The sequence below is a fragment of the Balaenoptera borealis genome (genome assembly GCF_965194805.1).
Source record: "Balaenoptera borealis genome assembly, chromosome: 6".
Lineage (NCBI taxonomy): Eukaryota > Metazoa > Chordata > Mammalia > Artiodactyla > Balaenopteridae > Balaenoptera > Balaenoptera borealis.
Window position 1 is genome coordinate 43,275,325 of NC_138863.1, and position 18,492 is coordinate 43,293,816.

At 39.9% G+C, this 18,492-nt stretch overlaps 1 protein-coding gene across 6 annotated transcripts in view; it reads right to left on the minus strand.

The window, feature by feature from the left end:
* Positions 1-18,492, minus strand: part of MYO1B (myosin IB) — a 179,514-nt gene that overhangs the window by 3,314 nt on the left and 157,708 nt on the right. For 2 of the 6 annotated variants that reach the window (XM_082397303.1, XM_082397308.1), the window contains exons 22-30: positions 17,881-17,967; positions 17,528-17,614; positions 15,631-15,717; positions 12,344-12,418; positions 10,590-10,724; positions 8,613-8,719; positions 5,369-5,501; positions 4,561-4,713; positions 2,935-3,062 (exon numbers count right to left, since the gene is read on the minus strand). In XM_082397303.1, the coding sequence (XP_082253429.1) occupies positions 2,935-3,062; positions 4,561-4,713; positions 5,369-5,501; positions 8,613-8,719; positions 10,590-10,724; positions 12,344-12,418; positions 15,631-15,717; positions 17,528-17,614; positions 17,881-17,967 (992 nt within the window). Of the gene's footprint in view, positions 1-2,934; positions 3,063-4,560; positions 4,714-5,368; positions 5,502-8,612; positions 8,720-10,589; positions 10,725-10,829; positions 10,904-12,088; positions 12,129-12,343; positions 12,419-15,630; positions 15,718-17,527; positions 17,615-17,880; positions 17,968-18,492 lie in introns of those variants that run through there. The other 4 variants (XM_082397305.1, XM_082397304.1, XM_082397306.1 and 1 more) reach the window with 4 other exon arrangements.

Below are 18,492 nucleotides of genomic sequence, written 5' to 3' on the forward strand. Positions count from 1 at the left end.
AAAAACAACTGTATAACTTAAATAATATATGTGTGTGTATTACATGTATGTGTGTATACATGTATGCATATACATATGTATCTTTAAAATACTGAATAGAAAAATTCACTTTAGTTTCTATTACTATAGATACATTTTTAGAAATACTATAGATCTTATTTAAGGTTATCCTTAAAATGCAATCTATTTACAGATTGAATAGTTTGGGAGTTTAAGGACTGGGGATTATAAGGCAGTTGAGTCTCTCACTGAATTCAATTCTCACTTCTACATGTGCAGGTTAAAACTGCTCTAAGGAAGTAACAGGCCTTTGACTTTCCTCCTGTAAACTGACATATAGGGATTGTGGAGACTGGGTTTGTTAGAATAACTACTTCTACTTCTGAAAAGGATCTAATGAGGAAGGTCCTGGTCACCGAACTGTATGCTCTTTACAACACTGGTCCATATAGTCTGCAAAAATATGTCATGGGCACCCTTCCCCATGACTCTGTAAAATTTTGTTTAAAATGCTCTCCAAAAAGGAGTATAATCCCTGCTTAAGAGCTCCCAGAGGTTATGAATCAGAGGCTACATGGGACCCTTGCTCTGCCACGTGTCTTCCTGCACTGCCCAGGAAGGGACCACGGTGCTAGGCAAGCTTCCATCAGCTATTTTATTTTTATGAGACCAACCAATAATTAGGAATAGGGGAAGGAAAGGTGTTGTGGACTGGTTTATAATGCTACTAAATGTTTGTTTTCTTCACGTGGCCACACAGAATCTTTGCACAGTCAAGCATGTTTATTGAAAGCCTACACAGCCAGAACATCAGAACCCTCTTCTGTGACAAGCAGGGTCCCTGCCGCCCTGAAGCAAACTATCCCCATCAGTGTTCCGAGATCATGTGCCTCGAACAGAAATTGTGAGAGCCACTGGAGGGGTTCTGTGGTTGATACAGCACATGGCACCCCCCGGAGCCCCTCAGGACAGTCACAATGTGCAACAAGACTGCAGAGGCTCTGGGAGGTGCTGTAGTGAAGAAGGACTGGACATTTCTTCACAGCACATCACTACTATCATCCTGCAAAGGCAGTGTTCTCAGAATGCCAGTTTGGGAAGTGCTTAAAAGCAGCAATCCTTTGTGGCCTGGATGTTGGCGTGATTTTCTCTGCAAAGATGGCCTTATTAATGTAGCGGACCAAATGCGAGGCTGCTTCACCCATATATCAAGGAGCTTCTCCATCTGAACACATAGAATCTTTCCACGATGAGTGGGAATGACCAGTCCCACCAAAACAGAAGTGTAGCTTCCTGAGTTATGAAAAATTTCAACTAAAGAGAGTTTAAAGATCTAACAGCCCTCACAGGTTAAAACCTTAATTGACTGGAACCCAACAAGCCCTATCTTTTTTCCTAATTTCTTTGTTTTATGAGAAAGGACTCAATCATAAGGAAAGTTATTTTGTGTAAATTGCATTTTCCAATATAGAGTATACATAAAGGCCAATATCCCCACACCCCCGCGCCCCATCTAAACACCATTCTTAGACCAGACAATGAACCTAAGGTTCTGTCAATCCTAACACATCACGGAGAGTTGGTTTGGCTTACAAGGGGACAGGAATGGGTATGAATTTATTTTAGAGAGACTTTTATAAAGACCTGAGATACAATAGGCTGGCAAAATCTTCATTAGTAAATAAAATCATTTCCTGAGCGATATGGTGATGCAAATTTTTACTCTGCGTGCAAGGAAGTAGATAAACAGATAGTAAACAATCTATTAAAAAGTAATCAAGTAAGTGTCAATCCACATAGTAACTAAAATTCATGTCAATGATCTCATACTGACAGATTTAATAAATGGAGGGATGCTCCAATCTGCATACAAATCACATGTCTCTATAATCAGAGCCCTAATGTGAAGCAAAAAAAGCAAATTTCAAATTCAAAGCCATCTTGACACTAGTGAACTGCTGTCAACATGGAACACTTACTCTATAACTCTAGCTTATATGTAAGAAAAGGTATCTCAAGTACCTAACACATCCTAAACTGGCACTCTTGACTCCCCACACCTCAGCCACTCCCAAGCCCCTCTTTCTTCAGTGTCAGCTACCGCAGTAAATGGTACCATGCAGGCTCAGGCCCAAAACCTAACACCCAGTCTGTTAATAAGTTCTCGTTTTCCTTCCAATCCCACTCAGAACCTGACTACTTCTCACTACCTCCTACTCACACCCTAGCCTAAGCCTCGTCGTCCTTACCCTCGACAGCTCACAGAAGCTCCCAACTATTTTCTCTGCTTTCACTCTTGCCTCCCTAACAGTCATTCCCCACGCTGCAGCCAGAGAGCTCTTCAAAAATCATAAATCGGATCACGCCACATTCTTGCCCATAACCCACAGTGACCTTTCATCAGCAGCAAAATCTCAATTCCTGGCCTCAGCTACCAAGCTCTACACAGCCGGGTCCCTCTGCCTCTTGCTCCAGGGTCTTTCCCCCCCCCCCCATTTCACTCTGCCACCACGTCCACTCCTGCTTCAGGGCCTTTGTACCTGCTGCCTCCCCCGGAAGGCATCTCCCTAGATTCCAGTTTCGATTCAAATGTCACAGCATCAAAGAGGCCTCCCTGATCTCCATACCAAAATTAACACCGTCTGACCTTTAACCTGCCTTTTTTTCTCCACAAGCACTTGACACTAACCAAAGTCAAACCACCTATGCATTATTTCATCTGTGCATACTTGTCTCCTCCACTAGGATGTCAGGTACGTGAAAGTGGGGACTTGGTCAGGGTCACTCGCTGCCCCTCCATCATCTAGAGCACATGCCAGACACATACTCGGTACTTAATAAGCAGTAGTTGTAAAAATGAATGAGCCCAGATCGCTCAACGAAAACGAGAAAGTTAAAAGTGAAAAGGCATATTCAAACAATTCATGAGCATACTCATCGGAGATTTCGATATTGAGCTTCTGTCTGGTTTGGCTGAGAGTCGTCCGATAGAGCTTGGTGGCCATTTCAATCAGGTGATCACTGCTGAAGAGGAAGTCTCCTTTACTGGCTGCTTCCGAGCCCTGAAAGGACAAACCAAGAGTCAGGCTGTCATAACTAAAGACAGCTCGGGAGGTACATGTTTATAGGTTTGGCTGAAAACACATTTACAGTCTCTCTAAAACATCAGCTCCTGGAGTCCATCCTCCCAAACAAACAATAATGACAAAAGCAGTTATTTCTTCCGAGTTGCTCCGAGTACTTTAGTAAGGTTACCTCACCCCTTGCCGCCCCAAGTTGGTCGACGGGCCAGAAGCACCATCCACATCACCTGGGAGCTTGTTAGAAAAGCAGACGCTCGGGCCTGACCGCAGGCCCACTGCAGACGATTCCACAGGAAGACCCCTGGGTGATCTGTTGGCTCACTCAGGTTCGAGAAGCACTGACCTAACCCATAACTCATTCTGAAAGGGCTGTTCTAAAAGCTCCTCCATGATTTGGTTAAAAAGATAAGAAAAGATAAGAACGACAACAACAACTAAAAGACTTCCAACAAATACCCTCAGGCAGTGGCTTTCAACCTTAGCTGCACAAGGCACTCACCTGGGGAGCTTTCAAAATACAGGATGCTTCTGCCCCATTCCAAGAAACTCTGATTCAATTGGACTGGGGAAATGGCCTGGGGACCAGCATATTTTAATATATAATTGAGGCTCGGAACCACTGATTTAATATGCTCCTTTAGGCTAAAATCCATAGTGGGGAAAACAGGCTGAACTAAGCTTATGGGATTTTCTTATGTTTACAATCAGCTAGATAGGTTACTATCTATTAGCTAGGTATATGTACCTATATATGATTAATATTTGCTGACATCTGTTTATTCAGTGACTATTTGTTATGTGACAGGCACTATGCTAAAAGCACGTTACATAGTTTCTTTTAACTCTTATAACAACACTATGAAGTTGGTACCAATATTTTCCCTATTTTAAGAAAGGGAAAATTAGGTAGGCATATTAAAGTTAAATGACTTGGCCAAGGTCACTGTAAAGTTGGTGACACCAATGCCAGAGCCTACACTCTTAACCGCTCAGTTCAAGCCAGGAGGTATTAGTTAAGCTGACATTAAAAAATCTTTAGGTCAAAATTACTAGGCAGTTGTTTTATTATAGTTACATCCTTTAATTAAAAACCCCTAAATTAATGATGAACAAGAAGACATTTACTAATTTAATAGATAGAAGAAACAACAGAAGGAAGTATAATTTTGAATGTCTTGATATTTCTAGGAATTAGTCTCAAAATAAGGCACATCATGGTGGGTGTAAACAAAAAGCTACTCAGTGAAATGAGAACTCAAGTGAACGAGTCAAAAAGAGTCATTAATCTTATTCAGTTACTGAAAAACCAAGCCTGAGATTTTACATGAGTGAATATAGACCAAATATGCAGGTCAGTAAGAAGAAAATATAAACTTCAAATAATAGGATTATTCACATGTGGAAAATTTTAGATCAATGGCTGAGAGATTGGACCAATGCAGAAATCTTTCAGTCAAATCAATAGTTAAAGCTTTACCTCTTTGAGGTGGACGGCAAAGAAGCCATCATTTTGTGAGCTCATCGATACTTTGGTTACATCCACCAGGGGAACCTCTGACTTGATCTGTCCAGACTTTTGATCAGCAAGAAGGAGATTATTATTTGTTAATAGGAAAATCCGGGATGTACTCTACAAGAAACCAAAACAAAAAAGGATGTAAAACCAATGATCAAAAATCCCCCAAAGGAGTTCATGAGTTTAAAGCATTGTTATTTGTAGAAATGTAGAAAATATTATTCTAATATTTTTCAGCATGCACACCTATGTAAACGAGAACACACTAAAGAACACAGATAATCTATTTTAACTCACAAAAATTTCAGAGAACAAGCAAAATTCCACCTAAGCTTAAAGGTAAGATAAAACAGCTCCATTTACAGTAACTCCGTGGAGTATATGAAATGCAAATTTTTTTGAAGTATAGTTGATTTACAATGTTGTGTCAGTTTCAGCATACAGCAAAGTGATTCAGTTATACATACACACACACACACATATATATATTTTTTTAGATTCTTTTCTGTTATAGATTATTACAAGATACTGAATATAGTTCCCTGCGCTATACAGTAGGACCTTATTGTTTATCTATTTTATATTCAGTAGTGTGTATCTGTTAACCCCAAATTCCTAATTTACCCCTCCCCACTCCTTTCCCTTCTGGTAACCATAAATTTGTTTTCTATGTCTGTGAGTCTATTTCTGAAATGCAAATTTTAACATTCAGAAAACTGTCCCAACTGATAAAACACTTCTTACAGGCCTTCAGGGTTAGCGTTTTTACCTTCCCATTAGCACGGTTAATTTTGTTCACCACTTCAGCAATGATAATCTTTTCTTCAATGGCATCTTTGAGTTTCTTATACTTGGGATTCTTGTTGATTTCCAGGTAAGGCCCTTGGAATGGCTGCCCAACACTAAAGGAAAAAAGTTCCTCACGTAAGAAATGGTTTCACATGGAAGTACTACTAGAAAAAGGTAACAGGTCAGTTGATTCTGAAATTCAAATTTCAAATATATATATATTTTTTCTTTTTCCTTTTCTTAACATCTTTATTGGAGTATAACTGCTTTACAATGTTGTGTTAGTTTCTGCTGTATAACAAAGTGAATCAGCTATACGTATACATATATCCCCATATCCCCTCCCTCTTGCGTCTCCCTTCCACCCTCCCTAACCCACCCCTCTAGGTGGTCACAAAGCACCGAGCTGATCTCCCTGTGCTATGCGGCTGCTTCCCACTAGCTATCTATTTTACATTTGGTGGTGTGTATATGTCAATGTTACTCTCTCACTTCGTCCCAGTTTACCCTGCCCCCTCCCCGTGTCCTCAAGTCGTTTCTCTACGTCTGTGTCTTTATTCCTGTCCTGCCCCTAGGTTCATCAGAACCAATGTTTTTTTTTTTTTTGGATTCCATGTGTTAGCATACGGTATTTTTCTCTTTCTGACTTACTTCACTCTGTATGACAGACTCTAGGTCCATCTACCTCACTACAAATAACTCAATTTCGTTTCTTTTTATGGCTGAGTAATATTCCATTGTATATATGTACCACATCTTCTTTATCCATTCATCTGTCGATGGACACTTAGGTTGCTTCCATGTCCTGGCTACTGTAAACAGTGCTGCAATGAACACTGTGGTACATGACTCTTTTTGAATTATAGTTTTCTCAGGGTATATGCCAGTAGTGGGATTGCTGGGTCATATGGTAGTTCTATTTTTAGTTTTTTAAGGGACCTCCATATTGTTCTCCAGAGTGGCTGTATCCATTTACATCCCCACCAACAGTGCAAGAGGGTTCCCTTTTTTCCACACCCTCTCCAGCATCAACATTAGAGAAATGCAAATCAAAACTACAATGAGGAATCACCTCAAATATATTTTTGATGTGATCATGGCATTTGGTTGGTAAGACTTTGATAAAAATCTTATCACATGGAACAACCAAGAAAGAAATCACTCACAAGTAGGACAGCCAAGACCCGTGTGCATGGACTCACAGGAAGGAATAGGTCATTCCTTTTAATCTCTTATTATAAGGTTAACAGCTGCCTACACAGGATTCATTAATATCTTTAAACAATACGTAGCAATGGTAAAAAGAGCACAAATCATTACCATCACCTGCTCCAAAGAAAATTTTCATTTTCTCACAGAGAGTAAGGAAATCAGTAGGCCTTCTGGGGAAGGATAGATCCAGAGCAACCACTTGAGAAGAAAACTGCAGAGCACTTCATATTACCATGTAACTCTGGCTCTAAGTAGGCCAAATATGAAAGAAAAATCGGGCCTTTCCTCTTAGGATATGCCCCTAAATGCACAGAGATGGCCAAGGTAAACATTCAGAATCAGAGCAGTTTTTCTTCCAAACTACTTCTTGCAAGAGGCATGATCGTGCACACAGCACCAAGGTGGCTTTCCCTAAAGACCTGTGGGGTGACAGGGAGGCTTCTTCAAAGACGTCAAGGAAAAACCACGGCTTCATTTTGAGCTATAAAGTTCTGGCAATGCGCAAATACAACTTTAAATGCTTGTGCTGTGTTTGGAGGATCAGGGAAGAAAATCCCGCGTAGGTGGTCAGTGTTTCACAGCTCCCAGGACAGAAAAGGCCGGCACCCCTAAGGGCTGCCACTTCACACAGCGGTGGGAGGGTCAACGGTTCGACCTCTCTCAGTGCTGGAGGGTGAGCACGTTACCATCCCCGAAAACTAATAAAACTACCCAATAAAACTACCCAAGAGGACCTGGCTTGATATTAACATTTTTTGGTTGTTGTTCATATTCAAACACATTTTTAATAATACAACGTGCTAACAGTCTTTGAATTTGTTTCTTCAAAAATGCATTTTTTTCTCCTTCCAGCTTCTAAAGAGTCAGCCATAGGGAATGTTAATTAAGAAGGCCACTCTATAATTTAAAGACATATAAAGAAAAAGTTGAATGAATTAAGTTGGTGGAGAAAGCATATAGACAATCTACCTGTTTGAATATGCTTTAGAGAGCAGGCACTTTGAACAATGTTGGATTTAGACGCTGTGTTTGATTGAGGGGAGTGTACACCCCCTCAAGCAGCCAAGTCAGCTGACCAAGGAAGCTGTGCCATTTAAAATATCTAAAGCAAATGAGTTTGGCAACTTATATTCATTTAATCCTTTAAGAGGAAGAGCTTTCAAATATGTGTAGACATAGAGAATACACACACACCACACACAGTACGTGTGAATATACCTAGCATATAATGCATTTTTATTTCTAAGACATTCTTTGGGAAAAGCTAAAAGTTGTTACAGATTTGGCTTGAAATTGTACAATCTACTTTTTTAGAAACACCAGATGTAAAGGGGATAGGAATTCTAGGGGGAAAACGAACTTGGGAGATGTAAGAATATTCTGATAAGCAGTTTTTACCAAGAACTTCACTTGGCAAACTTGCAGTTGGTGTTCCTTCTTTTACTGAGTACTTGGTGTCTACAATAAAGGAACTGAACTTGCTGCAGAGGCCAGTGAACTCACGGCCAATAAGTTAGCCGACCAAAGGCTACCACAGGCCAGTGCCTAGGCAACACTCAGAAAGTGACAGACTGGCTCATTCTTCATTTATCTTACAAATGAGATTCTGACCCAGCTTGTTAAAGCAGGAAGATTGGAATGGTGATTACAGTAGATTGCCATCAGAAACCAGCTAGTGTCCGAAAACTATGGAAAACTAATGGGAATTTACAATGTAAATTTATCTTAACAGCCTAGACAATTTTTATTTTAAATGACAACTTCTAATTATTTAGGAAGTGTTCAGGTAATGCCAATAGAGTAAAACCAACAAATGTGATCTCATTTCTCTAAGTATACTATGGAAGCCCTTGATCAAATGTGTTACATTCATATCCAGCTGATCATAAAATAATTCATGAAATTAAAAATCTGTGTATTACTAAAATCAAAACCCACTAGAAAATGCCTATGAATATATTTGAGAAACTTTTAAAATATTGACTGTTATGGGTAAAGCAAAGCCATAATACCTAGATGGGTATAAAGCCTTCTTGTCTTTGAAGAGTTCACTGGCTTCTAGTTTCTCTTCATAAATAAGTTTCTGTTGGTCTGTGAATTGGTCCCTGTATTTTTTACACTGTGAGATATGAAAAGAAGAAAAAAAAAAAAGGACATCACTTATATAAATAAATCATTACTCATCCTTAAATATGCTAAGCCAATTTAACAGCAGTAAGAATAATCGTAAATGTATATGAAATATTCATTTAAAAGGCCAAGAGAATTTTTCCTTCCTGAGCTTTAAAAGGTTGGTCTTGGAAAATGTCATAAAAACTACTGTTTGTATGGCAGAACTTGCGATGCTATTTCAAAACATCTGGCCTGGGCCCCCCGGGAGTACCGTTTCCTCCCACTATGACGTCAGCCCTTGGACATCCACAGTCCTGAGCTATCACACTCTTTCAGAGACTCACAGTAAGGAAAACATGGTACATCACAACCCAGTGCACATATTTATAGACACACATATAGACAACTTACACAAAAGCTTCACAAAACAATACTTATCCTTTCTACGATGTCGTATATTCTGTTATTTTCTATTGTATTGTATTTCATTTTAAAATGCTGGTAGAAATCAACTAAATTGATTTCATGACCCACAAGTATGCTATCACCTATAGTTTGAAAAGCACTGTTCCGAATCCTCCATTACCATTTTATAACGTGGACACGGGACCTGAGAAATCTTCCCTTCACCTGACTCTGAGATTGCACTGAAAGGAGACGGGGGTGGTGGGAGGGGCAGGACCAGGTTCTTTAGATGAACTCTCTAAGAAATTCAGTTCAGGGGTGGTTGAGAACCACCCACATAATCATATAAAGGAATGTTAGCATTGCTGCCCCCCTTGGAATAAACTCATCCCTCTCATTCTCCACCCCCAATTCCACGGAGGTAAAGGCAAGGCTCAGGAGCCGGGAGAAAGGACAGGCAGAGCGGATGTCCAGCATTAGAAGCTCCCCATCATTACTTCTGAAAATAGTTTCTCTATCAGACTCAAAGGGGGAGATGAACATTGAAGACATTGGCGAATCTTGCCAAATTGACTCACTAAGTTAGGGAACAGAACTCAGAATCCAGTTCTATATGCTGTGCTGGTATCACTGATCAGTGATTATGTCTCTCTATACATAACGGATTCAGTTAAGAAGAAGCCCATAGTACAGGGCAGGAAAGTTTCCCAGAAGACATATCCATCAATTGTTCACTTACTAAATACAAGCCCTTCAACCTAATGATTTCATTCTATCTGAATGACATATATTTAGCATTCCATATATCAACTAAGTTATTGAAATGAAGTCAACCTCTGTAGAAGCACCCCATGTATTCCACACAGAGCACCACCTAAATTACATGCTATGCTCTCATATAAAATTAAGTGAGCCAAAATATAAGGCCAAATCAAGTAGATTTTCAGCTTCCCTTTCACTCAGGTAGAGGGAAATTTTAATCTCTTTAATGTCCTTTGGGTGACTTTAAAGCTTTTTCCCCCCAGTCCATTAAAATGTGTGTGTTCTCATGTGTGTCTATGTATGTCTACGTAGCAAGTAAACTCATACAATTTTCAAGACTTTACTACTCACATGAAGATGTTCAAATTTTATTACTTCTACCTCCAGCAAATATTTCTTCAACTAAAGACGAAAACAAAAACGAAAACAAAAAACTCAACTACTTGAAAGCAACTGGAATCTGGACGGGAAAGACAATGTAGCCCTGCTCTTTCCTTCCCAACCATGGATGAGAGAAGATGCCACAGGAGCACCTGGGGCTCCAGGAATTCTCACAGAAAGCCAAGCATGCTGCCCGCTTCAGAAACACCAACTTCCTCAACTAATTCTCCTTGCGGCTAGAGGAAAATTCTGCTTTTCCGTAACACTCCTCAAACACTCAAAATATATGATAAGAAGTCTCTGAAAAAACATAGCAAGACATTTTTTACCCTCCACAAGTGGAAAATCCTTTTTAGCTCCTTGTGAGTAGAATCCAAGAATAGGTAAGGTCTTGATGGCCAATTCTTATCTATCGGAGATAAGGAAGGCACCTTATTTTTCATTTCCAAGAAGTATTTTTGCACCTGTGTTGGGTTTGACAGAAAATACCAGATGAGTAAAATACACCAGAAAAAAACACTGTTTGACATAAACCAGACTCAAAGAAACCAGTCTTTAGTGGAATTTACCAAGTTTTAGTCCATAAGACTTTGTAACTCTTCTGGAAAGTCTCTATTCCGCTCTTCGCATTGGTTGGAGAAATCTGAGCTCCACCAAATGGTTAAGAGAAAAGAAGAATACTAACGCGCATACTAATTTTAATATTAACATTAATACTAATACCAGTCAACATTAGAGAGCTGCAGTGTTTAACAGGTAGCCACTAGGCACAGGTGGCTATTTATACTTAAATTTTAAGTAACTAAAAAAATTAAAAATCCAGTTCGTCAGTCACATTAGTTACATTTCAAGTGCTCACTAGCCACACATGGCTAGTGGCTACTCTACTGAACAGCAAAGATACAGAACATTTTTGTCACTGCAGAAAGTTCTACTGGACAGCGCTGCTCTAGAGCAGCGGTCCCCAACCTTTTTGGCACCAGGGACTGGTTTTGTGGAAGACTGTTTTTCCACGGGGATGATTCAGGCAGTAATGCCAGCCATGGGGCGCGGCAGATGAAGCTTTGCTCGCTCGCCCGCCGCTCACCTCCTGCTGTGCAGCTCGGTTCCTAACAGGCCGCAGACCAGTACCAGCCGGTGGCCCGGGGGTTGGGGACCCCTGCTCTAGAGCACTTAACATGGGCCAGGCACTGTGGGAGCGTTACAGTGTTACTTCATCTTAACCCTTACCATACCTCTACAGGTTTAATGCTATTATTATCCCCATTTTACAGATGACAAAATGAGGCTCGCAAATCTGTGAGTGGTGGAGCAAGCTGTCTCCAGAGTTTGCGCTCTTCACCACTACATCTACTCCTTGGAAAGATGGAAGGGAACTTTAGAATCCATCCCGGGAGAGGGGCATAGCCTTGCTCTCCCTCACCCCTCACCCACTAGCTTGTTTGCCAACCTTACTTTGCAGCGGCTCGTGGCAGTTTAGCAGGGCAAGCTCTTGGCATTCCCCTCAAATTCCTATGCTAAAACCCTAACCCCCAAAGGGATAGTGTTAGGAGGTGGGGCCTTGGGGAGGTAATGAGGTTGAGAGGAGGTCATAAGGGCAGAGCTTCCTAGATGGGATTAGTGCCCTTGTAAGAAGAGACAGGAAAAGAGTTTGCTTCTCTTTCTCTTTGTCATGTGAGGAGACCAGGAAGAGGCCCTCACCAGAACCAGTCCATGCTGGCACCCTGATCTTGGGCTGTCCAGCCTCCAGTACTGTGAGAAATAAATGTTTATTGTTTAAGGCACACAGTCTATGGCATTTTTGTTATAGCAGCCTAAACTAAGACACCTGGCTTTCTTGGGTTCACTTTCCCCGAAGTATGTTCTCTCTGTCAAAGAAGAAGAATATTTGATTAATCACGTACAGGCCTCTTTCTGACACAATTCTACTTGAATTTTAGAACCGATGATAAAAAAGGTCACAAACTCTCAGTGGCACAGTTATGATTTAATTGTTACCAAACAAGTCACATATTACTGAGTTGGTGCTATTAACTAGTTAATCCAATAATGCTAATTAGCCATATGTAAAGTATAAACTTACAATTCTCTGAAGTGTAAATTCATAAATTTTCTTTCCAGCATTGGCTCTGAAGAATTTCCTGTACTCCCTGCGTACCTTTAAAAAGAAGCAGCAGAATACAGAGGTTAATGCGCGGCCAGCAGATGCCCATAAAGGTGAAACACCTCTATTAAAATCGAACATAGATGGAACAAGTAAATTTATGAGTGTCTTTCTGGATACAGTAAAATAATTGAAGCATACTGAGACAGTGGGTTTTAAGTTGGAGAAAAAGAAATTCAGAGATGCAAGATAATACCAGAATGTTTTGATGTTTGTAATCCTCTTAACTAGTTTTTAAAGAGCCTGACAATCTGATGGAAACGCTTTACAGGCATAGCTGCAAACCCATCACAAATCAAAATACATTCCAGAAAAAATTATGTAAGGTAATTTTCACTTCAAATTGTTCTTAGAAGGCAAAAAAATGCCTGAAGAAATATATGGCAGTTTCCAAAAGCCTTGCATATGAAGACAGGACTTTAGTACTGCATACTGAGAAGTGAATGTGACTAAAAATAAGAATTTAAAAGGAAGCTATTGAATGATCATTATCTCCCATTTAATTGCATTACTTTTTCTCTTACCCCTACTCCCATCAAACTGTCTACTAATACTAATCACAGCACTTAAGACATCATATTACAGTTTTAGTTTACCATTTCTTCCTTGCTATATTGTCGTATTTACCTTGTATACTAGTGCCTAACAAATAAAATAACTGAGGTGTTTGCTAAATGAATGAATGACAGCTAAATTTGGAAACTGAGGGGGAAAACATTTAAAATGTTTATCATCATTCAGTTATAAATGGGAGAGTTAGAATTTAGCAAAATATTAGCCTACTTGAATAATTCAGACATTATGTATGTTTTTCTTATATCTTTAGCTTTCTGGGTTCAATTGCACATGTTCAAAATATTTCTACATTAGAGGCTGTAAACTAGCAAACTAGTAACCAAATTGTTTGTCGAAAAATGTTTTATATGCACATTTTAAAATTAAGACCTTCACAGAGGAATTCAGGCTGCAGGTTTCTCTTACAATTTTCTAAGATCTAGCAACAGTGAGTCCTATTCCCACGTGACAAGGACTGAGCGGACCAGAGCAGCCGTTCGTTGCTGCCTTTGGAAGAGAGCTGTACCCTCCAAACGGCAGGAGGCCCGCAGGAGGCCTGCCTTCCTACCCCCTACCTTCCATCTGCTACTTCCCTCGCCCATGTGACCTGCCTGGTCCCTCTGGGCATTTGAGCACCAGACCTATTCTCTACACCTGCGGATTATTAAGGTTTAAAAATTCTCCCATACACCACATAGGCAGTTCTTCCTTTAATTCATATCTTATGTTACTGATTATCATTTCTCTTTTAGCCATGGAGTGGTCTGTAACTATTTCAAATCTCACTTACAAGGTTAGAAGGAACAAGAAGAAAAATGATACCTATTAATTAGCTCCTGAAATTGTAAGAGTGTACAAAAGCAGAGAAGTTAAAGTGAGTTTCATGAAAACATATCCTTGGAAATATACTAGAAGTCCTATATTTACTTGAATTTCATTGTAACTGAGCTCAATGCAACATTCTTTTTGATACTCACAGGACAGGCCCTTTCTCCTGAAAAACAGCTACACACAGAAGAGGCCTGGTGACAACATGCTGGCATATAGAATGGGTTCCCTTCATGGGCCCCAGCGTCTTAAAAAGGGTCCACTGAACTTTGTAATCAATCCACAAGAATCAAATCATTTAAAAGGGCAAAATTACTGTTCATATCAACATACTTCTTTTTAAAAAAAAAATACAAAATTATTACTTTCTTGGACTTCGAAGATGTTTAATCTTATAACAATAATGGTAACATATTAAAATACTGTTGTTTTGTGGAAACTGGACAAAAAAAAAAAAGACAGTTATGTCTATAGAGTAAGCCCAGTTAACTTCAGCTAAAACAGTATTCACCTGTGAACTGAATTTGGTTTACAGGATGCTAGCATACACTCTAACATAAAAGTACTTTTTAAATTATATGCAATTAGTTAAATCCAGAAAACTGAAGATAAACATGATGCTGCTGATAGAAATCATTATAGAGAGTAAAAATCCTGACTCAATGTCGTTTGTTCCTTCCTTTTATGAAAATTAGAATGCAAATTAGAATGTGAATAAAATGGGAAATAAAATCCTCCGTTTTAACTTTAAAAAAGTAGTAACAGAACTTGTTCAGAAATCTTGAAATAGAACATCTTAAATTCATATTTAAGTTACTTCTTAATTACCTCAAAAATTACTTGATGAATATTCATTACAATAAAAAAGTTAATTTACTAAAAGTTTATAGGCTAAACTTTCAGGGAAAAACGCAGATTGTTCAAAGCAGAGTTTACAGATACTGCTAAAACAGTTCAGGTTCAGAGTCAATGGTTTCCTGGAGAATATTCAAATATTTAGAAAAAATGAATTATTATAGTATTATAGTAAAAATAACAAAGAGGAAATGTCAAAAAAGGGCCTAATTATCCCAAAATGACAGTATGGATGGCTCCCCCCAGTGAGGAGTTACTGAATACTAGGAAGACAAAATCCTTATACTGCCTGAAGGTCGTTCTCAAGGTTTTCCAGAGCTCAGAGTCACATTTACTAACATGCAAGCTTACCTCAAGTAGGAAGTATTGCCTTAAAATAAACCCGGCCCTAAATTAGAGGGCATTTGAATCTAAAGTTCTCTTTAACCTGAATGATCTACTGCTGGTCTTACTTGTCAAAACCTGTACATTTATGCAAAACCCTTTCGTTTCTATGCTGAACAATTAGAACGATGGGCACTTTGAAGAAAGCTCTGCTCCAGGAGCCGTCAATGGGACAGAATAGATGGGTAAAGGGAAACCAAAGCCCAATATCCCCAGGCTGGTCACTGCAATGGTAGGTGAGCTTTTAAGCTCAACTGCTGTAACTCTGTCTCATAAATGAAAAAAAAAAATCTTCATCATCATAAAGAGAACATTAAACAGAACTTGGATAACAAAGAATAAAATATGCTACATTACTATTTAAAGTAATATGCTATTACTTTAAACTTATTATTTAAAGAAAGACAATGCAATAAAATCAGAAAATTTTAGTGTACAGGTTTGTTCTCAAAAGGAAACCAAATTAGGCAAGATGACATTGTAAGCAGACCATCAGCAAGCATAATCAATCGTTTGGTCAGAGTTAGTAGGTGCTAGGCTTCACTGAGTTCACCGTGGGCAGAAAGAAGAGGTTGAGGAAGTACCTTCAGTCCAAGCCAGTAAGCCCAAATGACAGCAACTGCATGCTTACGCCTAGCCTCCTCCTTCAAGCGTTTCAATTCCCTTCGAGCCTAGAATGTTTTAGATGGTAAATAAAAGAGACAGCCCAATGCAGACAGCACAAATGACCAGAAAAGGACACCCCACCACACAGAAGAGCCAATTTATGTATCAGGATTTCAGAATGAAAGAGAAATGGTGCACAATCATTTAAACCCAAAGCATCAGTGTCAGGCTAGCATAGTCCCTTGTATTTTCAGTGCATTGAGACTCTGTCCCAGAGGAGGGTACCTGAGGGAAGCACTCCCCCGCCCTCCCCCTTACTTCCATTCTGTTCCTTTTCTCTCCCCTGTTCTCTCTCCCTCTTCACTCCCTTCTCCACACTCTCACTCCCTCCCTCATCAAAGCCTTAGATCTGGGAGTGGCACCTAATGATTTCCATAGACTTCCCTTTGCTGCCAGCCCACGGGGGCTAAAGAGGCTGAGAATTCCTGAGTTCATTCATTTGGACGTGTAAAAAGACAACTCTTGTGAACAACCATTTAGAAAACTGGAAGGAATAAAGGCTGCCTCTCTAAAGTTTCAAACAAAAACAACAAAACCCCCGATTTTTTCCAGTTGGAAAATTAGAAGTAGCATGTATCAAAATTCAATATTAGGTAAGGCCCTAAACAGTGAAATATACAGAAGCAAGATAAAAAAGTGAAGTAACTCATAGGTTTAAAAATCAATCTTAGGGAAAAATTAATCTGAGGCGTGCTATTTTAAAAGACAGGAACAGACAGGCACTAACGTTTCATTACATTACAGTACTCAGACTGGGAAATGGACTTCTCTTGTTCAGTGGAGAAATCCCAGAGTAATTGTCTCGGAGTCCCTCTGCCTCCGCTAAGACAGTTCCCTCAGTTTATAAAGGGAACTAGTTTGTTCCACACAGATTTTCAGGGGAGAACACAAATGAACAACTTTGGTTAGTTTGTGGCAAGTTAACATCTTTATACAGGCAAATGTTGACTTTTCTCATTTTTCTCACAAGACGGGTTTATAATGTTGACAAGGTAGACTTAAAAACATAGGACTGTAATGATATTTGAGTTTCTCACTGGGATACACATGTTTAGCAGAGATGATCTTTGATTTTCTAAGTTAACAAAGACATCTAAAATGCTCCGTCCCTTGGGATATGTGAAACGTTCACAGAGCCCACGACTCTGCCTGGGGATTAGAGAGAGTATTTCAGGAGCCCTTTGTTTCTGAACACAAACAGCTGATGCCGAAATTCCTGGCATTCTTCAGGGGCAATTACAGCTAGCTTTGCATGAACATAGCTTTCTGCTAAATCACAGATGATATTTCTTTTCACATATAATATTTTGCTTATAATAATCAACAGCTGCCACAGTGAGCCTAAAAAACAGTTTCATTCATGGATTAATATTTTTGTCGAGCATGCGTTAAAGGTGTTTCTATTATTAACATGTTGCAGAAGACCAATCGAAACCCAAACTTTAACATTCCCATCATGCCCCCCGTCGCGCACAAAAACACATTCAGAAAACTGCCAGGATACATTAGGGGGGTAAAAAACAAACAAAAAACCCCCCAAAACTAAACATGCATGTTACTCGAGAGTTTAAAAAAAAGAGCAACTATGCTAGTACCTCATTAGTAAGCAATTAGTCTTTTTTGCCTACGCATGCTTAAGCTTCCTAACGTGCTCTCTTGGCACGAACATCTCCAGGGTTATTAAATCTGGCTACTAGGACATGCGCCAGTGTGAGCCACTGTTAACTATGGGTCTTCATCCCCTGAGATGCTAGAGATATGGATTGATTATTGCGGATTCCAGGATGGGAGTGATGGGATGTGCATTTCAAGTACCTTAGATCCAAGCCAGTAAGCCCAAATAACTGCAATAGCATGTTTATTCCTAGCCTCCGCCTTCAGCCGGCTCAGTTCCCTTCGCGCCTGTGATGCATTTGAAAAGGAGTTACAGAAAAGTTTAAGGCAAGAAAGGTTACTGCTGATTCCCAATGGAGAAAGAGGAAGAGAGACACCGGCCACCATCAAACAGTAAACGCAAAAGCGTGTGCCACCACCCCACACCAAAACGTTGGAAAGAGCAAGAGGCAAACACGTGCTCAGGAGCTTAAGCCAGTGAATCCCGAATGGGGGGGTCCGTTGCTCCACACGTCACTCCTGACCCGCTGCCTTCCTGGGCGTCTCTGGCCTACCTGGGTACCATGCCAATACGCCGCAATGGTGGTTGCTGCTTCCTCACAGCGCTTCTGATGCTTCAGTTCCCGCAGGATCTTTCGGGCCTAAAGCACAGAATGACCCAGAAAGATAGAAAATTAACACCAAAAAACTATATCCATAGTGACTTGAAAAAAACTACCTGAAGAGATAGGCATAATCCCCATTCTCAAGGGAAAAAATCAATAGCTTAAAGAAAGGAAAAGGCAAAGTTGCTTTATTAGCCCAAAATGGACCACGAGAAGGTGGTAAATGAAGACATTATCAAGCATGACAGCGCAGCCCCACTCAGATAGACAGCAGCCTCCCACGCCCTGATACGCGACAGGAAAAAATCTGACCACAGCAATACAAACTGGACAGGGCAGATGGAAGGAACAGTTCTCAGAAGGTGGTCAGTGGATCTCCAATGATCCACCAAAATCCACTTGATCACTTTTATTATTATTGTCTGGAAGGAACTGTAGCTGTACTTTTTTTTTCAAAAGAGATGGCTAAAAACTTGCTATAAAATAAAATTCTCTCACTGGTTCAGTACTAGTGGCTTCTTGCCAGTAGTTGCTTGAAACTGATTTATGGGGGCCAGGAGG